At 35.3% G+C, this 24,472-nt stretch overlaps 2 protein-coding genes across 20 annotated transcripts in view; both read left to right on the top strand.

Annotated features, from left to right (window-relative positions):
* The first annotated feature begins 4,461 nt into the window (after positions 1–4,461).
* On the top strand, positions 4,462–21,558 carry LOC105043092 (uncharacterized). Of its 19 annotated transcripts, XR_012139099.1 has the most exons (9): positions 11,406–12,741; positions 12,964–13,042; positions 13,141–13,244; positions 14,851–14,934; positions 15,195–15,301; positions 17,050–17,129; positions 17,249–17,298; positions 21,063–21,143; positions 21,254–21,558. XR_012139099.1 is itself a non-coding variant. In XM_073252689.1 (6 exons), the coding sequence occupies exons 1-5, from the start codon at positions 12,739–12,741 to the stop codon at positions 15,971–15,973; spliced, it is 303 nt and encodes a 100-aa protein (XP_073108790.1). In that variant the 5' UTR covers positions 11,406–12,738; the 3' UTR covers positions 15,974–16,020; positions 16,237–16,557. The 19 variants fall into 19 exon arrangements, 4 of the variants coding, with proteins under 4 accessions (XP_073108790.1, XP_073108791.1, XP_073108789.1 ...); XR_012139108.1 differs by lacking the exons at positions 11,406–12,741; positions 12,964–13,042; positions 17,050–17,129; ... (1 more) ...; positions 21,063–21,143; positions 21,254–21,558 and adding exons at positions 4,462–4,775; positions 13,043–13,095; positions 15,941–16,225 and having other exon boundaries at positions 13,206–13,244; XR_012139110.1 differs by lacking the exons at positions 12,964–13,042; positions 17,050–17,129; positions 17,249–17,298; positions 21,063–21,143; positions 21,254–21,558 and adding exons at positions 13,043–13,095; positions 15,941–16,225 and having other exon boundaries at positions 13,206–13,244.
* Positions 21,559–23,380: 1,822 nt separating this feature from the next.
* The window catches only part of LOC105043076 (uncharacterized), a 9,754-nt gene continuing 8,662 nt past the window's right edge, over positions 23,381–24,472 (top strand). The window contains exon 1 of the mRNA XM_010920503.4: positions 23,381–23,724. The gene's annotated coding sequence lies outside the window, so the exon portion shown is untranslated. The remainder of the gene's footprint in view (positions 23,725–24,472) is intronic.

Here is a 24,472-nt window from a genome sequence, read left to right as displayed (position 1 = left end):
CAATCTTATGCTCTCTAACAAAAGATATCGTTTAGTATCCTATTTCTATATTGAATATTTAATAATAAAATTTAAGTAGTAAGAACTTATTCAAAATAAGGCTCCATCTTTTCATAATTGGTAAGCACATACCAATAAGCTATATCTTGCTCTTTTTTGGATAGGAAAATAAATTGAGTTGCTCCAAATGTCCTAACTTATTGAAAAAATACTGTGATGTCACCATCATTAGCTTTATTATTGTTTCACTAATCCACATTAAAGTTGGTCTCGATACCTCGAAGGTATATAGAATAAAATATTAAGCATTCCTTGACTACATATGCCTCAGCAATAGACCCTTCTAGATGAGCTTTATTTCGAACAAATCTCTTTAAAAAATCAAAAATTCAAAATTCAAAATTTAAAATAATTATATAACATAAATAATTACTTAAATTTAAAATTTAAAATCTAAAAAAAGTTATTATGATACCTCTTGATTGGATACATCCATCGATATGCCACTGGTTCACTTAGCAAGGCTTCATTTGGCAAATGAACAGCCAAATGTACTATCACATCAAAGAAAGCTGACAGAAAAATCATTTCAAGTTTGCATAGTATCAAGGATATGTCTGTACATATCTTCTCGATATCATCCACAATCAAAGTTCGATGATATATTTGATGGAAGAAGTCGCCTAACTCCATCAATGCTGCTGTCACATCCTTCTTCAAGATTCCACGCGTGCCTATAGGAAGAATGCTTTATAGGAGAACATGACAATTATAAATTTTTAGTCCCATAATCTTCTTTTCCTCAACATTGACACATCAAGATATGTTTCATGCATATCTATCTAGAAACTTTATCCCTTTAAGAAAGTCACAGAAATTCTTCTTTTCAGTGTTTGATATTGTGTAGCATGCAGGGGGAATTACGCAAGATCCATCATTTCTCTTCACCAAGTGCAATTTCTTTCAGATTTTCATATCTTTCAAGTCGAGTCTAGCCTTGATAGTATCCTTCATTTTATCTTCAAGATTTAATAAGGTATCAAGGATATTATCACAAATATTCTTTTCAATATGCATGACATCAAGGTTATATCTCAATCTCAACTTATACCAATATGGCAACTTAAAAAGAATACTTTTTTTTATCCAATTCAACTGTTCTGTTGATCTCGATCTCTTTTTATTGTTAGGATGCTTTCCATAGTCTATGTTCTTCAAATAGGATAGTTGTTGCATCACATCATTTCCATTTGGTAAGATAGGTGAGGGTCGATAGTCCACCTTGCCATCAAACCTCTTGCTCTTTCTCCATGCATGGTCATGAGGAAGAAAACACCAATGGCTCAAATAACCAATCTTGCTTCTCAATTTACGAGAAGGGATATGCTTATTACAAACAGGACATGCCATATATCCTTTAGTGACCCATCCAGAAATATTACCATAGATTAAAAAATTATTAATAGTCTATAATAGAACTGCATGCATTTGAAAACTTTGGCCATATGAAGCATTGAAAACATCAATACCCTTATCCTATAACTCATTCAACTCATCTACTAATGGCTTTAAGTAGACATCAATATCTCTATCCTGTGCTTTCGAATCTGGAATAAGCAGTGACAGCATAAAGAATGACTCATCCATACACATCCAAGAGGATAAATTATATGCCAAAAGAACAACAGGCCACTACTATAGGCATTAGACATGTTGCCAAATGGACTGAATCTATCCGTTGCTAGGCCAAGCCTCACATTACGGAGTTCTCTAACAAACTCTAGATACTGTTCGTCAAAGCTCTTCCAAACTTCACCATCAGATGGATGAATTATGGTGTTACTCTCACTTCTAGATCTATCTTTGTGCCATCTCATTTTTTTAGCTGTTTTTCTCGACATAAATAATCATTACAGTCTAAACTTCAACAGAAAGTACCGTAACACTTTATAAGGGATCTTCTTATCTTTACCATCATTAATCATCTATCTCGACGTTCCACACTACTTTGAACAACTGTCACAGTTTTTGTACTTTTTTCAAAAGAGAGCACAGTCATATTTACATGCATGTATTGGCACATAACCCAAGTCCAAGTTTCGTAAAAAGCAATTTGCTGCATAGTAAGACTTTGGCAAGGATTGACCATTAGGCAAGACATCTCTTGGTAATGACAATAGCATATCAAAAGACTTATTACTCCATTTGTTGTATACTTTCAAATGGAGTAACTTTACAATAAACGATAATTTTAAAAGTTTTGTACATCCCGATATAACTCTTCAGTAGCTTCCATCAATAAATCATTGAAGACATAGGTACAAAAATGGCTAGTACCTATAGAAGCCCTCAAGTTTTTCTCAATAGGACAATCATTAAAGAAACTACCGACATCACGTAGCAAGTCTCTTATCCCATCATCATCATCATCCTCATTTGAGTTATTGCCTAACTCGTCACTTTCTGTATCTACAAATAGAAATCTATCTCGATTATTGAGGAATTGAAATCTGTCTGTTCATCATGAAATATCCATCGGATGTATGATTAATCCATGCCAAATCTTAATAGATGATTGAAGATATTCTCTTGAGGCTCCATACAAATGTTCAAGCAATGTAAACAAAGATATCGAATTTCATAATTTTTACCCTTATTTTGAGCCACAAAAGTCATAAACAATTTTCTATGTATTTACGAGAGAACTTAACACAATTCATCCAACATTTATCCATATTATATACAAATACCTATCATTAAAACCCAAACAAACTTTAGCAAATGTGCCAATTAAATCACGTCTTTACAAAATAAATGGCAAGAAAAAAAGAGCAAAGAAAAAAGAGCAGCAGAGCAGGCATTAACACAGAAAAATATGAATTATTTATTTGGATCAAGTATTGAGCTGGTCCAAATTTAAACCTCTAAATATTTGCAATCTCTTACAACTCACATCTAAATATTTTTCTATCTTTTTATAATACCTCCCTCTCTCTCTCTCTTTTGTCTGCATAGACATACATGCATACATATATACGTATACGTATATGTATATGTATATATACACACACCCCATGTGGCACCAGAGAATGGTCAACTTATATTCTTACTAATTTAATTAAGAAAATTTACACTAGTTGAGCAAGCTTTGATATATATATATATATATATATATTTTTTAAAATATGATTTTGACCCTAGCAAACCACCCATATTGGTAGTCCTGCAATGTGTCCCCTACCATCTATTATGATTTTTTTTTTTTGAACTAACAATGCCTACTTGCGTTCTCCATTATTTTCTTTTTGATTCTCTCCTTAAATCATACTTTAGTGACAAATAATAGAAAAAAGGAGATTCTTGCATTGTTTTCTTTTTGATTCCCTCACTGAATCATACTTTAGTGACAAACAATAGATAAAGGATAATCTCACTTAATAAATTTAGGGGGTGTTTGGTTGGAGGGAATGGGGGTCTGGAATCAGAATAAGAATGGGTGACAGGGGGTGTTTGGTTGGAGGGAATGGGGGTCTGGAATCAGAATAAGAATGGGGGACTTTCATTCCAATTGTTTGGTTGGGAGGAGTTCCATTCCGATTCTGATTTCAGGATAGAATGAGAATGGCTCAATCTATATAGAACTCAATCTCTACTCTCTTCTATGGATTCAAATTTTCATTCTGATTTCGATTTCAATTTCAGTCACGAACCAAACGCTTCAAAGAATTTAACCATTCCGATTCCAAGTCATTTCGATTCTTATTCTCATTTCGATTTCAGTTACGAACCAAATACCCCGTTATTTTTTTTCACCTTCTTAATTAATTAGCAAGCAACAAATATCTCAAAGTATATAAATTATTGATAATTTAATGTTAACTTGAGAAAAGATATTCCCAATCTAATATCAAAGAATGTAAATTTTTTTTTTTATTTAATTGATAGCTATCACTACAGTCTATAGGGAATTTGACCATTCAAATATGCCTGCTCGGAATGCCAAATCAAAGCCAAATAAACTGAAAAATTATTAGGGATCAGACGACCAAAACCCGAGGGAAATGATCAGGTTATAAAAGAGGAAGCACAGGAAATTACAAAAAAAGTACTGGGACACAATTAATCCAAATTATGCTCCACTTTGCCAACAAGCTGGAAACGTAAGAACTTAAAAAAAATAAAAATAAAAAAGTAAGTATAAAAAGGGACTTGGACGTAATTAATCCTCGTCATACTCCATTTTAAATCAAGTCGGGGAAAAGCACCGACTTCATTTTGATATTCTTACCGAGTCCAGGGCAGCTGATTAAGTCGCACAACCGGGCAGAACCAGTGTCGACGCACAGGCTGCCGACTTCACGTATAATCCCTATTCTCTATACACCGTGCTGCCGACTTAGAACTACTACATGTGGACCCGCGCACCAACCGCCTTCAGACCGTTACATCGGGCCCATTTCGAGTCCCGTTTGTCTCCCCTTTTCTTCCGACAACCGATCGACCGAACCTATGGAATGCGGCGATCGATCGACCAAGCGGTCGGAATCCCCCGATCACGCCGCTCGAGATAAAGGATCTACACTTCTCGTTGGCTAAAGAATGGCGAGGTGGGTAGGGCGGCGTGGCGTTGGACTTCTTCTTTGCATCCCTAGATCAGTTCGGCCAAGGGCGAGAACGACGACGAGGAGGTCCAGAAGCTACTCTCATTGGAGACAAGGCGAACGATCCATCCTCAGTTCCCTATTTTCTTGCCTCTGCTTGGAAATCTTGAGAAGGTTCTTGATTTTTACTTTGGTTTTAGCGTCGTATGGTAATTTGTTCCTATTTCCTTCTTGGTTGTTCTCTGAGTTCGTCTAGTTCAGGGTCTTGGTGTTTATGCGGCGATAGTTCTTTGGATTCTAGAGATGTTCTCGATTTCCATTTTTGTGGTAACATCCCCATTTCTAGTTTCTTTGTTTTTCTTTCTTTTCTGATGATGTTCTTGATTTCTCGTTAGGTTTTGATGTTAAACTGTGATTTCCCTGTTATTTTATGCGCTAACTGCAATCTTCCAGGGTTTAATTTTGTGATCGTCTAGATCTGGATACTCTTCTAAGTGATTTTTTAAAATTCTTTGATTTTGATAGTCTTTTCTGCCCCAGTTATTGACGTTGGAGAATTTCTTTTTTTGATTGTGTTTCTGTTTGCTTTTAAGTTTTGAATTGGGCTATCTATTTCTTGTGTTATTCTATCGTTCTTGGCAGGGAATTTTTTTAATTTGATGGTGCTGTAACCATTTTGAATTTTTTCGTTGTGTTCTGGGACTATTCTTGATATCTCGTCAGGTTTTGATGTTAAATGGTGTTTTCCCTGTTATTTTGTGCCTTAATTGCTACCTGTTGGGGTTTAATTTAGTGATTGTCTAGATCTGGATATTGTTCTACGTGAGTTTTTAAAATTCTTTGATTTTGATGGCCTTTTTTGCCCTGTGATTGCTGATGGAGATTTTTTTTTATTGCGTTTCTGTTGGTTTTTAAGTTTGAATTGGTTTATCTATCTCTTATGTTGTTCTATCGTTGTTGGCTGTGGATTTCTTTTTATTTGATCGTGCTGTAACCGTTTTGACTCATTCCTTGCGTTGTTCTGCTGTTTTTTTTTTCTGCCATTACTTCTTTGCAGTCTTGAAGGAAAGTTCCATTTAATATTTCCTGCTCGTGAATAAAGGCAAGATTTGTGATTCGAAATCAATTGGTTCTTTTCCTTCGAAAGCAGTTATTTGATATGATATCTGTCATTTGCTTTATTTTCCGGAGGGTATATGTGTGCAGTTATTTACACTATCTTGAGTTTGGATGAGATATTGGTGATTTGAGCAAGCTTCTGTAATCTGACCCTTGCAATCAATTTTGTTTCATGCAGATGTTGGATATGATTTCTGTTGTTGGATCATTACACTTGCAAATGAGTGCTAGTCTTTTATTGGGTTTATTAATTCGATATTTCTTGCTCATTTTCTCCAAGTAGTTCATATGATCTATGTGACTAAATCTTGTTAGAGATTTCATTCTGTGTCAATGCTTGCATTTGCTATGTGTTTCCGACTGTAGATGGTAAAGCAGGATTCCAGCGGGGAACTATGAACATTTGCTGGTTTAGGAATCTTTCCAGTCTGATTCTCTTGCTTCTTTGAAGCCTTGAAATGTTCTTCACTTGTAATTTGGATTTGGCAGTATATGATAAGTTTCCTACACACTTCATTGTGAATACTTCAGATAGTTCTGGAATTCTAGTTTGAGTTTTTGGTGTTATGTGGTGGTACCCCTGTTACAACTATGAAGAATTTTGAAGGTTTGCTACTGAAGGAATCTTCTGCAGCCTTGATATATATATATATATATATATTACCTTTTTTACCTTATCTACTAAAAGAGAAGGATATAATTTTCTCTCCATTTATTCAAACCACGTGGTTTATGATGTTTTCAAGATCTTATAGTTTGATTTAGTGAATCAATTTTGTCTTTTAGTATTTTTAACTGGACACTGGTGATAAACTTTTGCCATGATATTTCAATAACCATGGGTGCTAGTCTGCTTTTCAAACCATGTGGTTTATGGTGTTTTCAAGATCTTATAGTTTGATTTAGGGAATCAATTTCATCGTTTGATATATTTAAATGGTGGTAAACTTTTGTCATGATATCTTCGGTAACTATGGGTGTCAGTCTGCTTTAGATTATCGTAAAATGCTGTCTACCATCTACTGCTTCATAGGTAGTTGAATACACTATACTTAAAATATATTCAAAGAATAAAGATACTTGAAGTTATTGAAGAAACTGTAAAAGCTTAAGCTGTATATTTTAATATGCATAAAGATATGAATTATAGCTTACCATCTGAACCGAGTAGTGGGGACAAGGTTGATGGTTATGTTTATAATCGTAATCTGTATTATCGTGCTAAAATGTAGGCTTTAAGATTCCACCTGTTAAATATTTTGCAAATTCATTACCTTTTTCTTTTGGTTACAAAATGCTTAGCTTTTTGTAAGGAAATTTTATAGGAAAACTATTTCCAGGAAGTTATTTTTTGTGAAATTGAACTTAGTGGATGTGATGCAAGACTGATTAAGAACAAGTTATTTGATTGAGGCTGTGACCTTATAATTTAATGGGATCTTCATTAGCTAATGCAATGCATATTACTTATGTAAGGATTATTTGATGGGTTGTTGATCTCTCCACATACACTATACTTCTACAATTTTCTTTGTTTTTCTCACTTCAAGGACAGTGCATATTATGATATCTAATAAGCCTCAAAAGTGTCAAAATTTTCTTAGTGTGTTCATACTTTTTATTTAGTCTTCTATATGTTCTAATGCCAAATCATTGATCTGGCTATATGGGCATTGTGGGAGATGTTGTGCTAAGTTGGGGTTTTTGGAGGATGATTTCCCCACTCGGCCCTTAGTTCTTCCTTCCCCAGTTCTAGTTCTAATTCAGATATAATCTTCTATCATCTTCGCAGGCTCTATTTTTGTAACGCAAACTTGTTGGGCAGAACAACAAATTCCACATGTCAAAGATACACCTTTCATTAATATCCCTTTAATTTAGCCCTTGCGCTTCTCCTCTCTATGGGGTAGAAATAAGTTAAATGTGTAATTTCCACTCTCTACTTCTCTCTTATCAAAATTAAATTTCATTTTGATGCTGTCACCACCACATCAACCTCCCCATCAGACCCCCTAGAAAAGAAAAAAAAGGCAATGCTTCACAATCTTTGCCATAAATTTTTCACTGGATTAATTCCACGGAAGCCTCGTTTACCAAAGGAGTTTCTTAGGACAAGGAATGGAAAAATTTAGAAGAGTGTTGGGGATGGAAATGTATCTTTTTTTTATCTTGTTAGTTCTGTTTTCTGTTTTATCAATTTTCCCATTTCCATTCTACAATTTGTATCTTTGATTTTATTTGGTGCCTTTTTCTGTTGTCTGCTTTCTGTTCATATTTTTTTGTTGTCTTTAAAAATGTGGATGTTATTTTGTGGTCTCGTGCTTTTTTTAATTCTACTCTGTACATTTTTTCCTACCTTTTATTTATTTCATTTTAATATGTTCATTTTTATTTTTATTCCTCTTTTGCTATCCATTTTATAGTCCTGTTAATAATTTTTGTTTTTTGTTTATGTTTGGAATTCAATTTATTTTATTTTTGGATTTTTTTACATTTTCTTGTCTGCACGATCTTGTCCCTTTTTTTCCTCTTTATTTTCCATCTTTATATTTGCCTTTTCACAAATACAGTTTTGTATATTTTTGTTTTTATTTTATTAATATTATCCATTTTTATAAATTCAACTTCTCATTTTATTTCAGTTTATTTTTTATATGCTTTACAAGCTTTTGCATATAGTTATTTTTGTTTACTTGCTTTCATTTTTATTATCTATTTTCACATGTTAACTTTTTGAGCTTATTTTAGCTCATCATTGTTATCTATTTTGTGATGTTATATTTCAATATATTCTTTTGTCCTTTTTTTTGGAGTTTGAGTTATACAAGTTCAATTTTATGCTTTTTTAAGCTTTTTTTTTTCATCTTATTTTACTTATTCAACTTTATATTATCTTTTGGTAATGCACTTTGGTTAGTTCCTTTTTTTTAAATTTGTTTTCTTATATTTTATCTATTTCTTTTTTCCTTTAAAATTTAGTTCCCAAAATTATTGTATTTTATTGTTCTAGTTGACTTTTCATCTGGTTTTATAAATTTGCTTTCATTCTTTTTTGTAATTTCATCATATATTATTTTAGCAAATACTTTTTCATATTTGTTTTTGTATATTTTATTTGTATTTCTTTATTTCCCATCTTATATTCTTTATGCAAATTCACTTTTCTAATTTCAATTCTTATTTCTATTGTTTGTTTGATCCATTATTTTTTTCTATATGTTTCATTTTGTACTTTTTGATTTTTTTGTTTTGATTTTGCAAATTCATTTTGATGAGTCCTATTTATTTTTTGTTGTTATGTGCTGTTTCACAAATTTAATTTTGTATTTTCTTTTTTAATATATATATTTTTTACTATTTTCTTATCTGTTTTATGGCATTTCTACATGGTTTTGCTAGTATGGAGTTTCAGTTTTTATTTTTGAGTCCACTTTTTTATTTCTGTTTTGTTCTATTTTTCAATTTTTTAGTTATTTGCCATATTTTTGTTTGTTTTATTTCTCTTTTTTCCTTATATTCAGTTTTGTTTTTCTTGATAGAATTATATTTTCATTTTTCAGATACTTCCTTTTCATAGTTATATTTATGTTCTCTTGTATTTCTATTCTCTTTTATTTTCTGTTGTTATGCATTTCCACAAATTTTATTTTACAATTTCTTTTTTCAGTTTATCAATTTTATGTTTATAAACTATTTTCTTATTGGTTTTATAATCTGTGTTTGTATATATTTTGCAAGTTTGGTGTTTCAGTTTTTATTTGTGAGTTCACTTTTTATCTCTCTTGTTGGGTATAAAATACCCCCAGTCGAAGTTCGTGAAAGGCCGACCCTCCCAGGGCTCTTCCGGCTTCCGACCTTGTGCGGTGTTTTTCTGAGCTCCCCCGACTGTCTGAGCTTTCATAATACCATCCGGACTTCTCCGATAATGAGCTCCCCCATTCATCTACCGGACTGCTCCAAATGCTCTTTGGGCTTCATTATCAGCCGACTTTCTATAGTGATTGGCTACCCTCCGAATCTCTTTCAGACTTCATCAATGTCCGAGCTTCTCCAACAGCAGGACTTCTACAGTAACCAGACTCCATCCAAATTTCTACGACGGTCGACCGCCTTTCGAATTTCACCCGAGCTCCTACAAGAGCCGGATCCCAGCCGAACTCCTACAGCGGATGGATTCCAGATGAACTTCTACAACGGACGGACTTCACTAGCCGGATTTCTATTTCGAACTTCTTCCAGACTTCGTCAATGACCGAGCTTCTCTAGCGGCGGGACTTCTACAATAAGAAGTCTCCATCCGAGCTTCCACGGTAATCGGTCTTCGTCCGAGCTTCTACAATAAGAAGTCTCCATCCGAGCTTCCACGATAACTGATCTTCGCCCGAGCTTCTACAATAAGCGGACTTTATCCAGACTCTTACAAGAGTCAGACTCCGTCCGAACTCCTATAACAGAATTGAATCCCGGACTCCTCCAACGTTCGACCTTCCCCAGTGTCCTCAAGACTCCTCCAGCGGACGAACCTCCATAGCGCCATCCGAACTCCACTGTCGGTCGATCCTCTGCCGGATTCCTCATGAAATCGGACTTCTCCAACAGAAAATCTTCATTCGAGCTTCTACAGCAGATGACTTCCGCCTGCAGCATCAGCGTCTAAGGCTCCCGACAACAGTTGACTCGTCAGCAACCTCGGAAACATCCGAGCTTCTCTTAGATTGCAGAGACAGAGAGCCATTCCGCTCCATCGAACGTCCCAGCCGAGTTTCAACCGTCAGGCCCGAACTCTCTAGCAAGTCACGACAATGGCCACTACCCCACTCTACTCTCTGTAACAGATTTCATGTGGCCCCACCACTCTCTGGCAAGTCACGACAACAGACGCCACTCCACTCTCCATAGCAAACTCCATGTGGCTCTGAACGGCCCACTGACGCCACTACTCTCCGTAACAAACTCCGCGTGGCCCCGAACGGCCCACTACCAGGCAGTTACAGACGTCGCTGTCAATCAGTTATGCTCTCCGTCTATAAAAAGGGACCCCAGATACGTTCTTCTCTAAGCTCTAAACTCTATTTCGAAACTTTGCTAAAATCTCATTCGAGTGCTCCATTTCTGTTGAGGCAGAGTACTGACTTGAGCGTTGGAGGGTCTTGCCGGAGCACCCCCAACTCCGGTTTAGACTTTCCTTGCAGGTCCCGACGACGGACGCGATCTCCTCGACTCCAGCTTCTCCGGCGTCGACGGAATTCTGCACCAACATCTCTTTTATTCAATTTTTTTTTAATTTTCATTTATTCCCTTTTGTTTGTTCATTTTATTTCTTTTTTTTATTTATTTCTTTATAATCTGTTTTCTATATTCAGTTTTGTTGTTCTTGAGAGAATTTCATATTCATTTTCAGTTACTTCCTTTTCAAGCTTTATACACACACACACACACATACATGTACACACACACACACACACACATATAGTGTCTTTTATTTTTTCTCCATCTCTATTTATTCAGCTTTTCATGTTTCTTTTGATTTTATTATGTTTTACTTTTTTTCCATAGAGAATTCTGCACGTTTTTCCATAGGCCTTATTTCATATTATATGTTTTTTATAATTTAATTCATCTTGTTTTATTATCCACTCTTTTCTACATTCAGTAGTTTTTTTTTTTTTTTGGAGGATAGAGTTTTCTGAGATAGGTGAACAAAATGGATCTAAGACCTTGTAAGCATCATCAGGATCTTTTTTTGATATGGATTACTTAGTGAAATATATCATGTGTACATGATAATATATTTTATTCCAATGTTTCTTGAGATGAATAAGAGGAAGTCAGAATGTTAACTTTAAAAGGTTGGTGAATTTCACTTCAGTAGTTCTTATGGCAATGTGATGCTTTCTTGTGTGGACTGCTGTGGTAAATATGAAAATAAGGTAGCTATATTCTCATAAGAGCCATCTAATATATTAACTGTTTTTACAGGACCTCTTCAGAAGGATATGGACAATTATCTTTAAGATAAGAATCGTTGTTAGGGTTTTTAACATGGCTTAGAGGGACCAAAACTGTGGTTACACGCTTTCAATCTCCTCTTCAAGTCCTCCTCAAAATAGAGAGAAACTGGTCGTCATGATCTTGATTGACTGTTTTATGTCACAGGTGTTAGAGTCATGCAAAGATGTTTGATAATTGAAAATTCATGCAATTTCACTAAATGTTATGGGTACTGGGCTTTCCAGTCTTCGATGATCCATTCCATCACAGATATTCTGTCAATGATCAAAGTCCTTCTTACTACAATATTATAATTTCACTATTATCTGGTGTTCGGTGATCATTTAGTCTATGAAGTTACAAATGTGCTTTTTGCGAGAGAAAATTTTGTTTGTTCTTCTTTTTATTGTTATTTTTGCACTTCTTGGACTTTGATTGACTCCTCTACTTTAATGGGTGATCTGTTATATTAATGTAAAGAACTTCTTTCTTCCCTGATTTCAATTCTTTATGGCCATGGAGTTTCTGCAGATGCATTTATGGTATAAATATTATAGAGGTTGGTGGTGCTGATCTTTTGCTTCAGCGAACAAGGATGTTATTTAAATTATAAACTCTTAATACTCGTAGATATGAATTGGCTACTATTGCATGGTTTTCTTTTCTTTCCTTTTTTTCTTTTTAAATGACTTATGAGATGGATGAGGAGAACTGATGCTATGATCCTGTTGGGACTCTCTCTCTCTCTCTCTCTCTTTCTAAGATGGCTAAACGAAGAAGAAAAATGGCAAATCAATCTTGTAAGAAATTTCTGCTTCTCTCGTTTGAATTGGCACATCAAATTTGATATTATCTGTAGATATATTTGTAGTGGGCAGAGACTAATTATCATCTTGTTCTCCTCAAAAGAATGGGTTCTTTCCCTGCTTGTGCTAGAACTTATTATTGCAGGAATTTTTGGCATTGAAAATATGTGCAATATGATGCTGGATTTTTTGGTTGGAAGAGTTTCCCACTATTTATTTATATGGTATGTGGCAGATTTTTTTTTTGGGATGATTTAAGTCAATTTTTCTTTTGTCTTGATTCATCATCAGTTATCCAGAGATGTTTTTACTCTGTATTCAACTGATTTTCTTGAGTTGGGGTTTCCAATTTTATCCTTCATCACTGCTTGAATTTTCATTTCCTTCACTCTAGTGGGTGATTTGTTGGGGCTGTCATTTAGCAGGGCTTCTTTTTCCTATTTTAGTTTCTGATGGATCTAGAGTTTGTGCATGTATCTTATGGTTTCCAGAGATTGTTGGGATGCTTGATCTTCTGTTTCGCAGGTGAGTTGGGTGTTGCAGCATGAAGTCTGTGATGTCGTATGTTCTTTCGGATGGTGAATACTTTCGAAGATCTTCTAATTTGGTTCATCTCTGCACAGAAGTAATGGAGTGTGGTGGTATCTCTTCACTTCCCTTGCACTTAATTGTTTTGTGGTATGTCCAGATGATATCCCCCCTTCCAGCATTTGAAGCCCAAGGAATGGTATGTGTCAAGAATATCCATTCTGCAATAGCTATTTTCCTCCATAGCTCTCATTTTCCAGCTGGCTTCTATATCTTCAATCTGTTTATTCCATGACCCATGAGATGCAAACTTTTTTTTTTAAATGTTTAAAGCATGTGGGTTGTAATCATCTGCTAAACAATTTCGGCTGATTAGTACCTTTCAACTTCTCTCTCTCTCTGACAGTTGTTGATGAAAATGTAGTTTTGCAATCTATGTGTTCATCCTCGCAATGATCTCTTGTGACCTTTTCAGTGTTGGGCCAAGCATATGCAGATTTCTGATCTACTCTTCTTGTTGAGTTATTAAGTTTTTGTGCTTTCTTAGGTGTTCCCTTGCTGGTCTAATTTGCTTCTTTAAAAATTACATATTTTACTCCAAGTAGTTTCTACATGTTTCTATGTGGTAAATTTTTTTCATATCATGTTGATTTTTTCTTAATTGTTATACTTGTATATTCACGGATGGTAAGGTTGGGTTTCTGGTGAATTTTTTTGATACCATAATACAAGAACCTCTACCAGTCAGTTGTTGATTTAAGTAGATGGCAGTTGTTGGTGGTATGGTGTGGTGGGATTTAAACAGAAGATGTCTTTTTTATTTTCCCTCAGAGTTCTTGGCGGTTCAGTCTTACAGGTTGTGGTTCTTGAAACTTTTTGATTGCTGGTATGCGTCATACTTATCTTTGGTAAATGAACTTATGTAATTTGCCAGTAGATATGGCTTCTGATCTGTTGGGTGATATTGATCATTTCTTTTCCGAATCCATGATTTGCATGCGTCATACTTATCTTTGGTAAATGAACTTATGTAATTTGCCAGTAGATATGGCTTCTGATCTGTTGGGTGATATTGATCATTTCCTTTCCAAATCCATGATTTGCATATATTTCAGGTTATCTTGCCTCTTTTATGTTTCCAGATATCCATGATGTTTGCTCATTTGCTAATTTGAAAAGGCACCAAAAATTGCCTTCAGGAGAATCCTTTCTTTTGAATGTTAGGGTTTTGTTCCCTCTCTTTCTTTTTGAGGTTCTGTTTATTTTAAATGTGGTTGCTTTTTCATGATCATGATTCTTCTAAATTTTAACAAGTTTCATGCAGATAAGATGTTGCTATAGGAGAAATAAGGATGTTGAAGTCATTAATCTTGTAGAAGTCATCTGGTTTATTTGATTTGACTAGAAATAGCATTCAATATTTTCTTGTAGGTAACTCGAGATGGCTAGAGAACACCAAAATTGCATGTTTTAACTGGTATTGATCTATATGATTACCTTGTTTGAAGTGGTATTGCATTTTTTGAGACGTTGCAGAGATATAGAAAAAATTGATTTTCTTGTCTTATAAGAATCTCCTTGTTGTTTCTGTTTCCATCAGTTCTCACATGTCATTTCAACTTTCTTATAGCGACATCTGAGGTCAATAGGGTAGTAATCTGGTGAAAAATTTCAGCTTGTATATATTTGAATTTTCTTGGTGGGATTTCTAAGATGGTTAAATAGAATTAAAGCTTGATGTTTAAACTATTTGCTGATTACCTGATTACTCCTTACTTTTGAATCTCTCTTTTCATTTTGTTCAGCAATATAGAAATGCCCTTTTTCTCGGCACACTTGCACTTGGTGCTCTTGGAAGCAGTTTCTTATTTGACCATTCTGCACTTACTGTAAGTTCAATTGTCTTCTCTTCTCCAATGGCTAATCTATTTAATCTTTTGGCAGTGCCTCTACCTACTATTTTATCTCAAGATGAATCTAAGTTTTCTATATGTATGTATTTTGATTTCTAGGTGGTAATGGTAGATGATGTTCAATCTTTTGCTTTTTCTTTTTTTCTCAGTTAGGCATTGCAGTACATTTTGTTCTGTTGTATGGCATGACTGCTGGTAGTTTACAAGGTTACATGCTCTAGTTGATGTCCATGCAGGGATTATAGAAGGTGATGTTACATCTTTTGCTTCCCTGGAAGTGCAGCAACTTGTGGCATGTAGAGTTTGTGGTTGATCATATTATTCCATAAAAGCCTGAGGAGTGGTAATCTTGAAAATCTTATTCTTCTTTAGCTCTACTTTTTAAGTTGAGTAGGTTATCTTCCATCTGTCTATGCTTTAGTACACTGCAAATTTTGTCACTTGTGATGATGAAGTTTTCTAATTCATAAGTCTTTGCATTTTTCAATGGAATACATATTTATGCAGATTTTTAATATAGTTGTTGTTGTTCAATGTTCAGTTATTAAGTCTCTGATCTCATGGGTGTTTCTCAGCAATGCTGATCCTTTTTTTATTTGCTCTGGAAATCTGCCAAGTAGCTCTGTCATCTTCCTGTGTAAACTATCGGAATATTTTGTGCAGTATTGGTGTCTTCCCTTACTGCTATGCATGTCTCATTAGAGATGACAAGCCAAGTGATACTGTCAATTTCCATGATTAAGATATCATAGTGCAAGAATCCCAGCAACATTAAAAACAAAATGTGTGAGAATTATTTGTGGTGTGGCTTGTCCTAATGTCTGGAGAAGGATTTGAGCATTTGGTATGATTTTAATTCCCTAATAGTTCCTGATGGTTCACCCTTGAAGTGTGTGGTACTTTTTGGTTACTGCAGACCTATTATGGTAAATGAGATTTTTCAATGTTCTTGTGAATTTGACTCTAGATATCTGCATCTCAGGTCCTCCAAGGTGTTTGCGGTTCCAGATATTAATGATGTTTACCCCTTTGCGTGCAGCAAATAAACAGCCTTTCAGAAGGGTACTTCTATTAGAGTGTTATTTGGTGATGGTAGATCTGCTAAGGATTCTTTCTACGTAACTTTATAATAGTCACACTTCATCTAAATTGTAATATGTTCCATTTAGTTAACATGTTTGTTGCAAGATGAATTGAGATAATTGAAGTTATTGATCTTGTAACAACCTGCTGGTTCTTTTCCTTTATATACAAATGATATTTTATATTTTCCTGTAGGGAACTATTTTTTGGTAACCAGGAAATTATGTAACTCCCACAAGTCTGACAGATGCAGATCAAAAAGAGGTCTGGGAATTGAGAAGGCTAGGGAACTATAATTACAGTCTTGCCAATACCAAAACAGTTGTCTTTTGTTTAAAAAGATAACCCACTAAACTTGTTTAATCATTTCTTATAGGGCTTTCAAAGTTGTACCTGAGAAATCAAGAGAATTGATGCTCATCTCATGGGGATCAATGATTTATTTTTGGTATCAGTTTACTCTCTCATTGGCAATTTTAGTTTTCATGTGCATATCTCTAAGATGGATAGATGGTGTTGAAGATATAATGTACTTTCAATAGATTTGGTCAACATGGTGTTTGATCTTCTTTTTTTTTTAATAAATATTTATGGGGTACATATAAGATTGATGGGGTTAACCATCAAAGAATTTATATTAATTTTCTGGCTTATTTTGATTGAATGTTGTCTATTGAATGAAAAAATTCTCGCAGACAGTGGACTCTAGTTTCTTTTTCTTTCTGTTTCAAGACTTAAGCGAACTGTTTTGCCGGAATTTCAGTTGGATAAGTATCTGGTCTCTTTTAGATAATCCTTCTGGTGACTGAGGTGGTTGTTTGATCTTTCCTTCTTTGATAGTCTCCTGCAGATATGCTTTTGATTATCCGAGTCTGCTTTATTATCACTTTGAATCTCTCTTTTTGTTGTTCAGTAATATAGGAAATATTGTTTTTCATCCCAGTAGTTACAAGTGGTGTTCTTGAGAAGCAGTTTCTGTAATGACTAATCTGTTTAATCTTCTAGCAGCGCCTCTTCCTACTATTTTAGTTCAAGATGAATCTGTTGTTTCTGTGTGTATGTTCTTGGTTGCTAGAAGGTTATGACAGGTGATGGCCTATCTTTTACTATTTTTGCGTTTTGGCTACTGCAGTATATTTTATTCTATTATATGGCACGATTACTGGTAGTTTACATGTTTACATTGCTCTAGCTGATGTCCATGCAGAGACTGGTGATGGCATCTTTTGTGCTTCCCTGGAAGTGCAGTAACTGGGGGTATGTTGAGCTTGTTTGCAATGTGTCATATTTTTCCAAAATTGTGTGAGTTGTCTAGAAGATTTTTATTATCTTTTGGCTCTAATTGTTTAGTTAGTTTGATCTTTAATCTGATTTTGCTTCAGTGTTTAATAGTGTAAATGCTTGGATGATACATACATGAAGTAGTTTTACTTTCCTTTGATGTCTTCTGCATTGTGCGGTGATATAGAATTACCATGTTGCTCTTGGAATGATAATTCATATTCCCGAGAGGACATTTTCTGATGGATTCTTTTGCACTTCCAGATTTTAATCATCTTGTAAAATCTACTGATTTGCAATCAAGTTTTTTTGTTTGGAAATAACTATGAATATATTTCGTACACTTTCTATTAGTTATACCAGTTTGCGTTGCTTTGGAGTTTTAAGACTTATGTTTGAATCAGGCCATTTCTTTGTTGTGCTATTTTTGTAGTGTCGTGGTTCTGTTTCTTTGCATTGCCTGGCTGATAAAGCCATGCAGTCTTTTAGGATAGTTGTCTTTGGATTTTTCTAGTTAGAAGCCTCTTTCAGTACCGGATGCATACTGTACAGTACTGTCTGCACCATGCAGAACTGGTAATATACCAGTATGGTTCTTGATACTGGTTTTGTGGACCCTGCTTGAGCTAGTTTCCATTCTCTACTTCTCTCTCTTATCTTAAACCATCAAAGACTTAATTGGAAATCCATATCTAATTCTTAAATATCATTCTATATTGATGCAGCTACTACGATGATGACATTACAAGTTTTCTAAAAATTCTAGTTTCTCCTTTATTTAGTTCAGGTTGTTGGGGTGGTGGGATGAGGTTGGTTGGTCAAATCATTGAATTTTCTAGTCCCAGTTCTTTGACTTGGAATTTGTGAACTTTTAGGCTGTCATAAATTCCTGCTTGGAAACTTTTTCTTCAATATTGCAGTGTTTGTATGGTATTCAATCTGAAGTATGCATCAGCGTTCCCTTTACACTTGTGACCCTTGAATTTAAGATCTCATACTGACATCCCAACGTTAGCTGATCTCTCAAATGTGATGGCTTTTATTAGTAATTGCAGTATTTGCTGCTTCTGATTTTCTCTTAGTGTGGTGGCCCTTTCATGTGACATGGAAAATGTGAGGTCATGCTCATAAGAAATTTGGAACATAATTAGGGAACATTTGTATATTGGAAAGCATTATTCTTTTCACATAATAATCCTTTTTTTGATTCTTACCGCCTGTCTATTTGATGCATCTGGTGAAGTCTTTATACTTGTGAGAAAAGTTTAAACTTGATGCACTTGGAACGGGGGAAATGTTAAATATCATAATTGTGTACAGATAATATCTTTTGAGACATTGTCACTGCTCCCATCCAAACATTTGACCGAGTATAGCTCTGAGTCACATTTTCCAACCAGAGTTGTCATCGATGCACAGTAAGGAAATAAAATTGTTTCAAAGCACTTTGTTTTGAGATAGAATTATTATACAATAAAGTCATCTTGACGGCAATATTACTGTCCCATGGGCAATGTGGTACTATTGTATGGTTGATGTTGGCTAAAATTAAAGAGCATGATATGGGTTTAATGAATATAATACATGGTGTTGCCTATTTGTTTGAAGCAAGCAAAAGGGTGGCATGCCTCAAATTAATGCTTCATTTTAACCATTTTAACAATAAAAGCAAAAGAGATTTGAGAGATATTAAGGGTAAGCAAGGGAAGGAGGAGCACTTGCATATTCTTTTCCATTTATTATGGCTCTGCCCTGGTTTATTATGCTATTTTTCTCAAGATATGATAACGATAAAGGGAGAAGAAGGCACTCTTTTATTCTTTTTCTATGACTTTGGCTGTCTCGATTTGATGCATTATATGCATTAATTGATGTACTGATCAATTAACTTGTCAGCTTGCAATATGCAGTATTAGTTATGTCCATAATCCTTATCCAATTGTCGCCTCATGGATAAGGCATCCAAAACCGTTGGGCAGCCTAGCTAGCTGCTCTGATCCATTTGGACCACATGTTAAATGCGAGATGTGATCATCACTTGCATGATTTCTACAAAAATGATTACTGCTCATCACAAAAAGGATGGCCGACTCCCCTAGTAAATAGGAGGTAGCAGACTTCAGGTAAGTCTGAAGTCTCTCTTATTTTCTTATTCCCACCAACTCTCTCTTCCATTTTCTCTGATCGCTATTTGACTTGTGCATTAGAGAGTCCTTATTAGAATACTTCCAGCAAAGGATTTCTTTTGTAGGTTCAGCCTTCTATTTAGGAAGCTCGGCCACTTTATTGACATCAGTTCGCTTCGAGCTCAATTGATTTTAGTTTTGTCATAGATATTAGTAACAACGATTAGTATTAGAGAAAAAGCCCACTGACTTATATCGGAAGAAAGTCATCACGAGATCATGCAAGGGGGCATCCAACACTTTGCATCACTCCAATGGTTCCTAACCAGCTTGATCAAAGCATGGCCTTCGCTACCTTAACTTGCATCGATAGTGACTCCTAAGTAATTCAATCTGTTAGTCTATCTGTTGCAAATTTTGAGTGCAACGGTTGAGGGGATACGACAACCTACAGCACCTCAACACCTATGGGAGGATCCACGTCCAGCTCCAGTACCACTATTATCGATTGAGTTTTGGGAGATTGTACCATTCTCATTCCATCCTGAAATCAGAATCGCAATGAGACTCCTCCTAACCAAACAGTTAGAATGGAAGTCATCCATTCTTATTCCTATTCTAGATCCCAAACTCTCCAAAATCAAACATCCCTTATTATTTATCATAGTGACTATTGCCGTAAATATAAGACCCCTCAATCTATCCTTTAGCGTCTTAAATATATTGAGTTTGTTCTCTAATCAAATACAAGAACTACCAGTAGCTGTGCTACGGCTTCTAAATGCCATCATCGTCTTGCCGCATATTGAAACAGGGCAGAGATGTCATGGTGGAAGGAAATGGTGCAGGCACTGATAATTCCTGGTTGGTGACGGCAGGGGAGTCTGGTGGGATAACAATATGTAAGAAAAGCTCCGAAGGGTTGAACAATGAAGGGTGGTCCTGGTGTATTTGCGCGCGCGTTTCTGAACTGTAGCCAATTAAATTGCTGGGTAATACTGAGATTTTATTGGAAATTAAATAAAAAGAAATGGCGGGGAAGAAAGTTCTCAGAACTAGTAACGTAGAATGATGTGTAAAACAGCTGCAATCATCGTTTATGGGGATTATTCAGTTGACTAGGACCTCCTGATAATTAATTTGAAGGAAATAGTCTTGCCCTTCTAAATCTAAATATCTAAAACCTTACAGGAGTGGATCTTATTGGTTGAAAAAAAAAGTCTCTGATTAATTTTCTTGTAAAACAATTCAAAAAAAAAAAAACTGAAGCCTCATCCACTAAGACGAGGGCAAATATGGAGTGCAACTACAACTTTTATTGAGAAGGCTTTACAAAAGCACTAAGCAGGATGTAAAAAAACATAGATATGTGTCCCTGGAATGGATTAATTATAAAGCTGGTAGGTTTTGATTTTCTTCTAGACTATTAATTGAAAAGATTAGGAAAACAAAATGAGAGAAAAAGCATAAGCTGTTATAATGTTTATGCTTTTCTCATTAGAAGTTATGAGAGGTGCTAAGTTATGCTAGTTTTCGGTTTTGGGAAATTAAATGATAGTGGATGCTACTACGGTATTCTTTTGCCAATCACTTGCTGTTAAACTTGTTTGATAGGAAAAGGTGCAATACTATGATATAGCTACTGAAAAGCGAGCTGATTTCAAGAAGGCCATGGCACAATACATGAAGAAATAGGTAAATGATCTTTAATGGAGACCTTTTGTTACACGTGCCCACTCTTTACGGCCTTATGTTTTGTTTTCTATGCTGCATACTTGCATATTATCATCTCTATTTTCTCGCAGGAAAGTGATGAGTTTTCTGAGGATTCTGATAATGAGTATAAATGACTGGATGGGGAATCATAATGAGAAATCAAAGGGACCAATGCAGAAAATAATATGTTGTACATTATAGTAACGAATCTGTTTTATCTAAATGGGATGCCAAATTCATCTTCCATCTTGTTGCAACATTCTAATGGGCATACCTCTGTTTCTCTTGCTCTTGCTTTCTTCTGCTTTATGTGAAAGCTCTTTTTCTTTTCTTTTCCCATTTTTTAGGGGAAAAATGGGAAAAAATTGACAGGCCATCGTCAATGAAGTGCTTGGCATAAATCTTGAAGATTTTCGGTAATGCATGCACACACGAGCCTATATGATAATCAAATGCTTTATCAAAATTCATTCTCTTGACCTCAGAAAGATAGACATTGCAGTTATCAGTTACTGTTTAAACTGTCAAGCAGTATCTCTAAGCTGTTGCGTTCCGCATAAACTTTTTATACATCATCAGTTAAAATTATATGATCTCAGTCTAGATTATCTCTTAGTGCCTACTTACCCTCTACATCTCAATACAACGTTTAAATTTAATCAAATAACCCTGCTGAGACTATGGAAATTCTTTTATTATCTGTAGCGTGTATTCTCTTACGATATACATAGTTTATGCTTAGGGTGGTCGAACATTTGCGTACCGTGGCCATGTTTCACTTCCCTTTTAAATGCACTCTTGTTATAACAAAACATAATACATATTCTTTTCATTTTTATGTTCTTGGAAGTATTTTTCTCAAATGTACTCTGAAGCACCCAACCCATGATTGATAGAGTCATAGCCTTCCATGAAATGCTTCTAACTCTCGAATAAATCATGTGCCTGGGACTGGTTAACAAAAGAAAGCTATTCAAGGTTATATTGTCTCGTGTCAAAATGTAGCTTGGGTTTGTTGCATTACCTGGCAGGCAAAGAATAGCTTTCTATTGGCTACTCATTAGTTGGTTTGGAGAGCAAGTTTTAGTTATAGAAGGATTTGTGCTCTTTCCTACGACACTTCAAGGTTTTTTACTCTTAACTTCTATATTTTTCTTCTTTTTTTCTTTTTACTGTTTGAGGTTCTGTTCCCTATGATAAAGAATGTTTGAGGTTTGTTCTTTTCTACAACGATTGCATGGACGCTGTGTTACCATTTTCTTATGAGAAAATTATCTATAAGTTTTTGGATGGATCTAAAATTATTTTTAAATCTTTGGACTTTTTAAGTTGAATAAAATTTTTTTAAATGCTAAAAAGTTATTTCTAGATCCCTGCCGTCCATATAAATTGGTTACACAGATCCATATTCAAGTTACATAAATTACACAAATTCAAGTTATACAGGTTTATGTTCAGATTACACAAATTACTTAATTTTAATATCCGGTTATATACGTTCATATTTAGATTATACAGGTATGTATCTTGATTACACAGAAATAACTTCTCAGCATTTCAGAGATTTTTTATTCAACTTAAAAATAATTTCGAATCCATTGAAAAATCTATAGATAATTTTTTTTTTTCTTATTCTCTCTCCGTCGGCCTTTCATTATGTGCAATCGTGTCATAGAATATAAACATTGAGCCTTAGCATTTAAACTGGAGAGCTTAGGCACAAGGCAGAAGGAGATTAAGGTTGAAGATGGAGATGAAGGATCCCGTGGGGCATGTTTATATGTGAGGAAGGTGAAGAATGGAAGTAGTCAGGAAGTTGGCGGAGGAGCAGATGAAAAAGAGCACCGCAGAGGATACGTATGTGTCACAGGTGGTTGACCCCAATGTTTTGTTAATATGTGTAATCAAGCCGGTCATGGCTCCTGGTTTTTTTGCCTCTGGGCTTTGGGCTTGATGGTTCTACCGTCTCTTTCTTGCTATGAATTCTGCCGTCGCTTTGTAAATAATTAAAATCCCAACTTACTTGAAAAAAAAAACTTGCTGGCTGCCACTGGGTTGGGGACCTCGTTGTTCTGTTCACACGTGTAATAAGGCCGGTCGTTGTTTCCGATTGGTTGGCCTTTGGGCTTGGTGGCTCCATCGTTTCTTTATAAATAATTAAAATCCCGGCTCCTCACCATGTCAGCCGAACTATTAAAAAATGTACGAATAATTCGGGTTTTTGAGGGATATTTTGTTTTATTCGCGAGAATTCTAGCCTTTTTAAAAAGTGAGCTCAACGGCTTCTTTTCTCCAAAGGCCCAAATAGAGGAAAAACCTTTCGCCGACTTCTTCCCAATTTATCCTCCGTTCCTCCGCCGGAGCTTTGATTACGGTATTAAGCCCGCCGGCCAGGGGCCTTGCCCCTGGAAGCCTCTCCCCGCCGCACGAGCCCTCCGCTCGTCGCCACCGCCACCTCCGAGAACTTCGCCGCTTATCGATCTCACGAGTTGCGACCTCCGTCTGAAAATTCTGCCGCGTCGTCGCCGGCCTCGTTCTTGGAGGCTAATCTGAAAAGCCGGTAAGCCAAGTTGCTACTCCCTTCTTAGATTGGATACTTATTGACAATCGTTCTCTTTCTAATCTCTCTTAAGTTTTTTGTTTTATAGCCCTCGTTCTTTTTGTAAGCCCTAAATCTTCTATTCTAAAATTCAACTCTTAATTAGCTGGTCAAACCCCTATTTGATGTAAGAATTAAAAGGAGTACTTCGTTAGTACTAATCTTCCCTTATGGTCTAATAGTTAGCATTGTGCACATAATATTTTAATTTTTCATGAATAATTACTGAGAAGAAGAATCATGTTATCTTCATGTCATTCTATACTCTGTCCAATGTACCAACCTCATATTATATAAGGAGCAACTCCTGGAGTTTTTGCGTTCATTCAACCTAGAGTAATTCCTGTTTTTCCGTTATTTTGTTTTAGGTTTTTGGTGTATCATTATTTTGTCATCTCCCATCCAACATGCTATAAAGGAGGGATATCCATCTCATATGAGTATTGATGGTAGTGGGTTTGTGGTGTTCATAAAAACTTAAACTTCTAATGTTCATTTTCTTCTTCTTGATTGTTTATATATGGTTTATCATCAATCTGTGGAGTATTTCTGTTATAAAGTTATGCTCCATCTTTTAACATATCATTACTTAACAGGGATGTCAGTACTTTTGTTCCATTAGTAGTTGGAAATCTCTACCTTCGCTAAAGTGCCAGCTTTGGAAAATCCATGGAAACTCAAACCTGCAACCTGTTCCTGATCACTTCCT

Source organism: Elaeis guineensis, chromosome 2, assembly GCF_000442705.2.
Source record: "Elaeis guineensis isolate ETL-2024a chromosome 2, EG11, whole genome shotgun sequence".
Classification (NCBI taxonomy): Eukaryota; Viridiplantae; Streptophyta; class Magnoliopsida; order Arecales; family Arecaceae; genus Elaeis; species Elaeis guineensis.
This window is presented reverse-complemented; position numbering and strand designations above follow the sequence as displayed.

What these genes read in the sequence shown, in the direction of transcription:
- LOC105043092 (XM_073252689.1), top strand. An exon ending in CTTGATCTTCTGTTTCGCAG is followed by an intron (nt 13,043 to 13,140) that starts GTGAGTTGGGTG and finishes ATCTCTGCACAG; the next exon opens with AAGTAATGGAGTGTGGTGGT. An exon ending in CATTTGAAGCCCAAGGAATG is followed by an intron (nt 13,245 to 14,850) that starts GTATGTGTCAAG and finishes CATTTTGTTCAG; the next exon opens with CAATATAGAAATGCCCTTTT.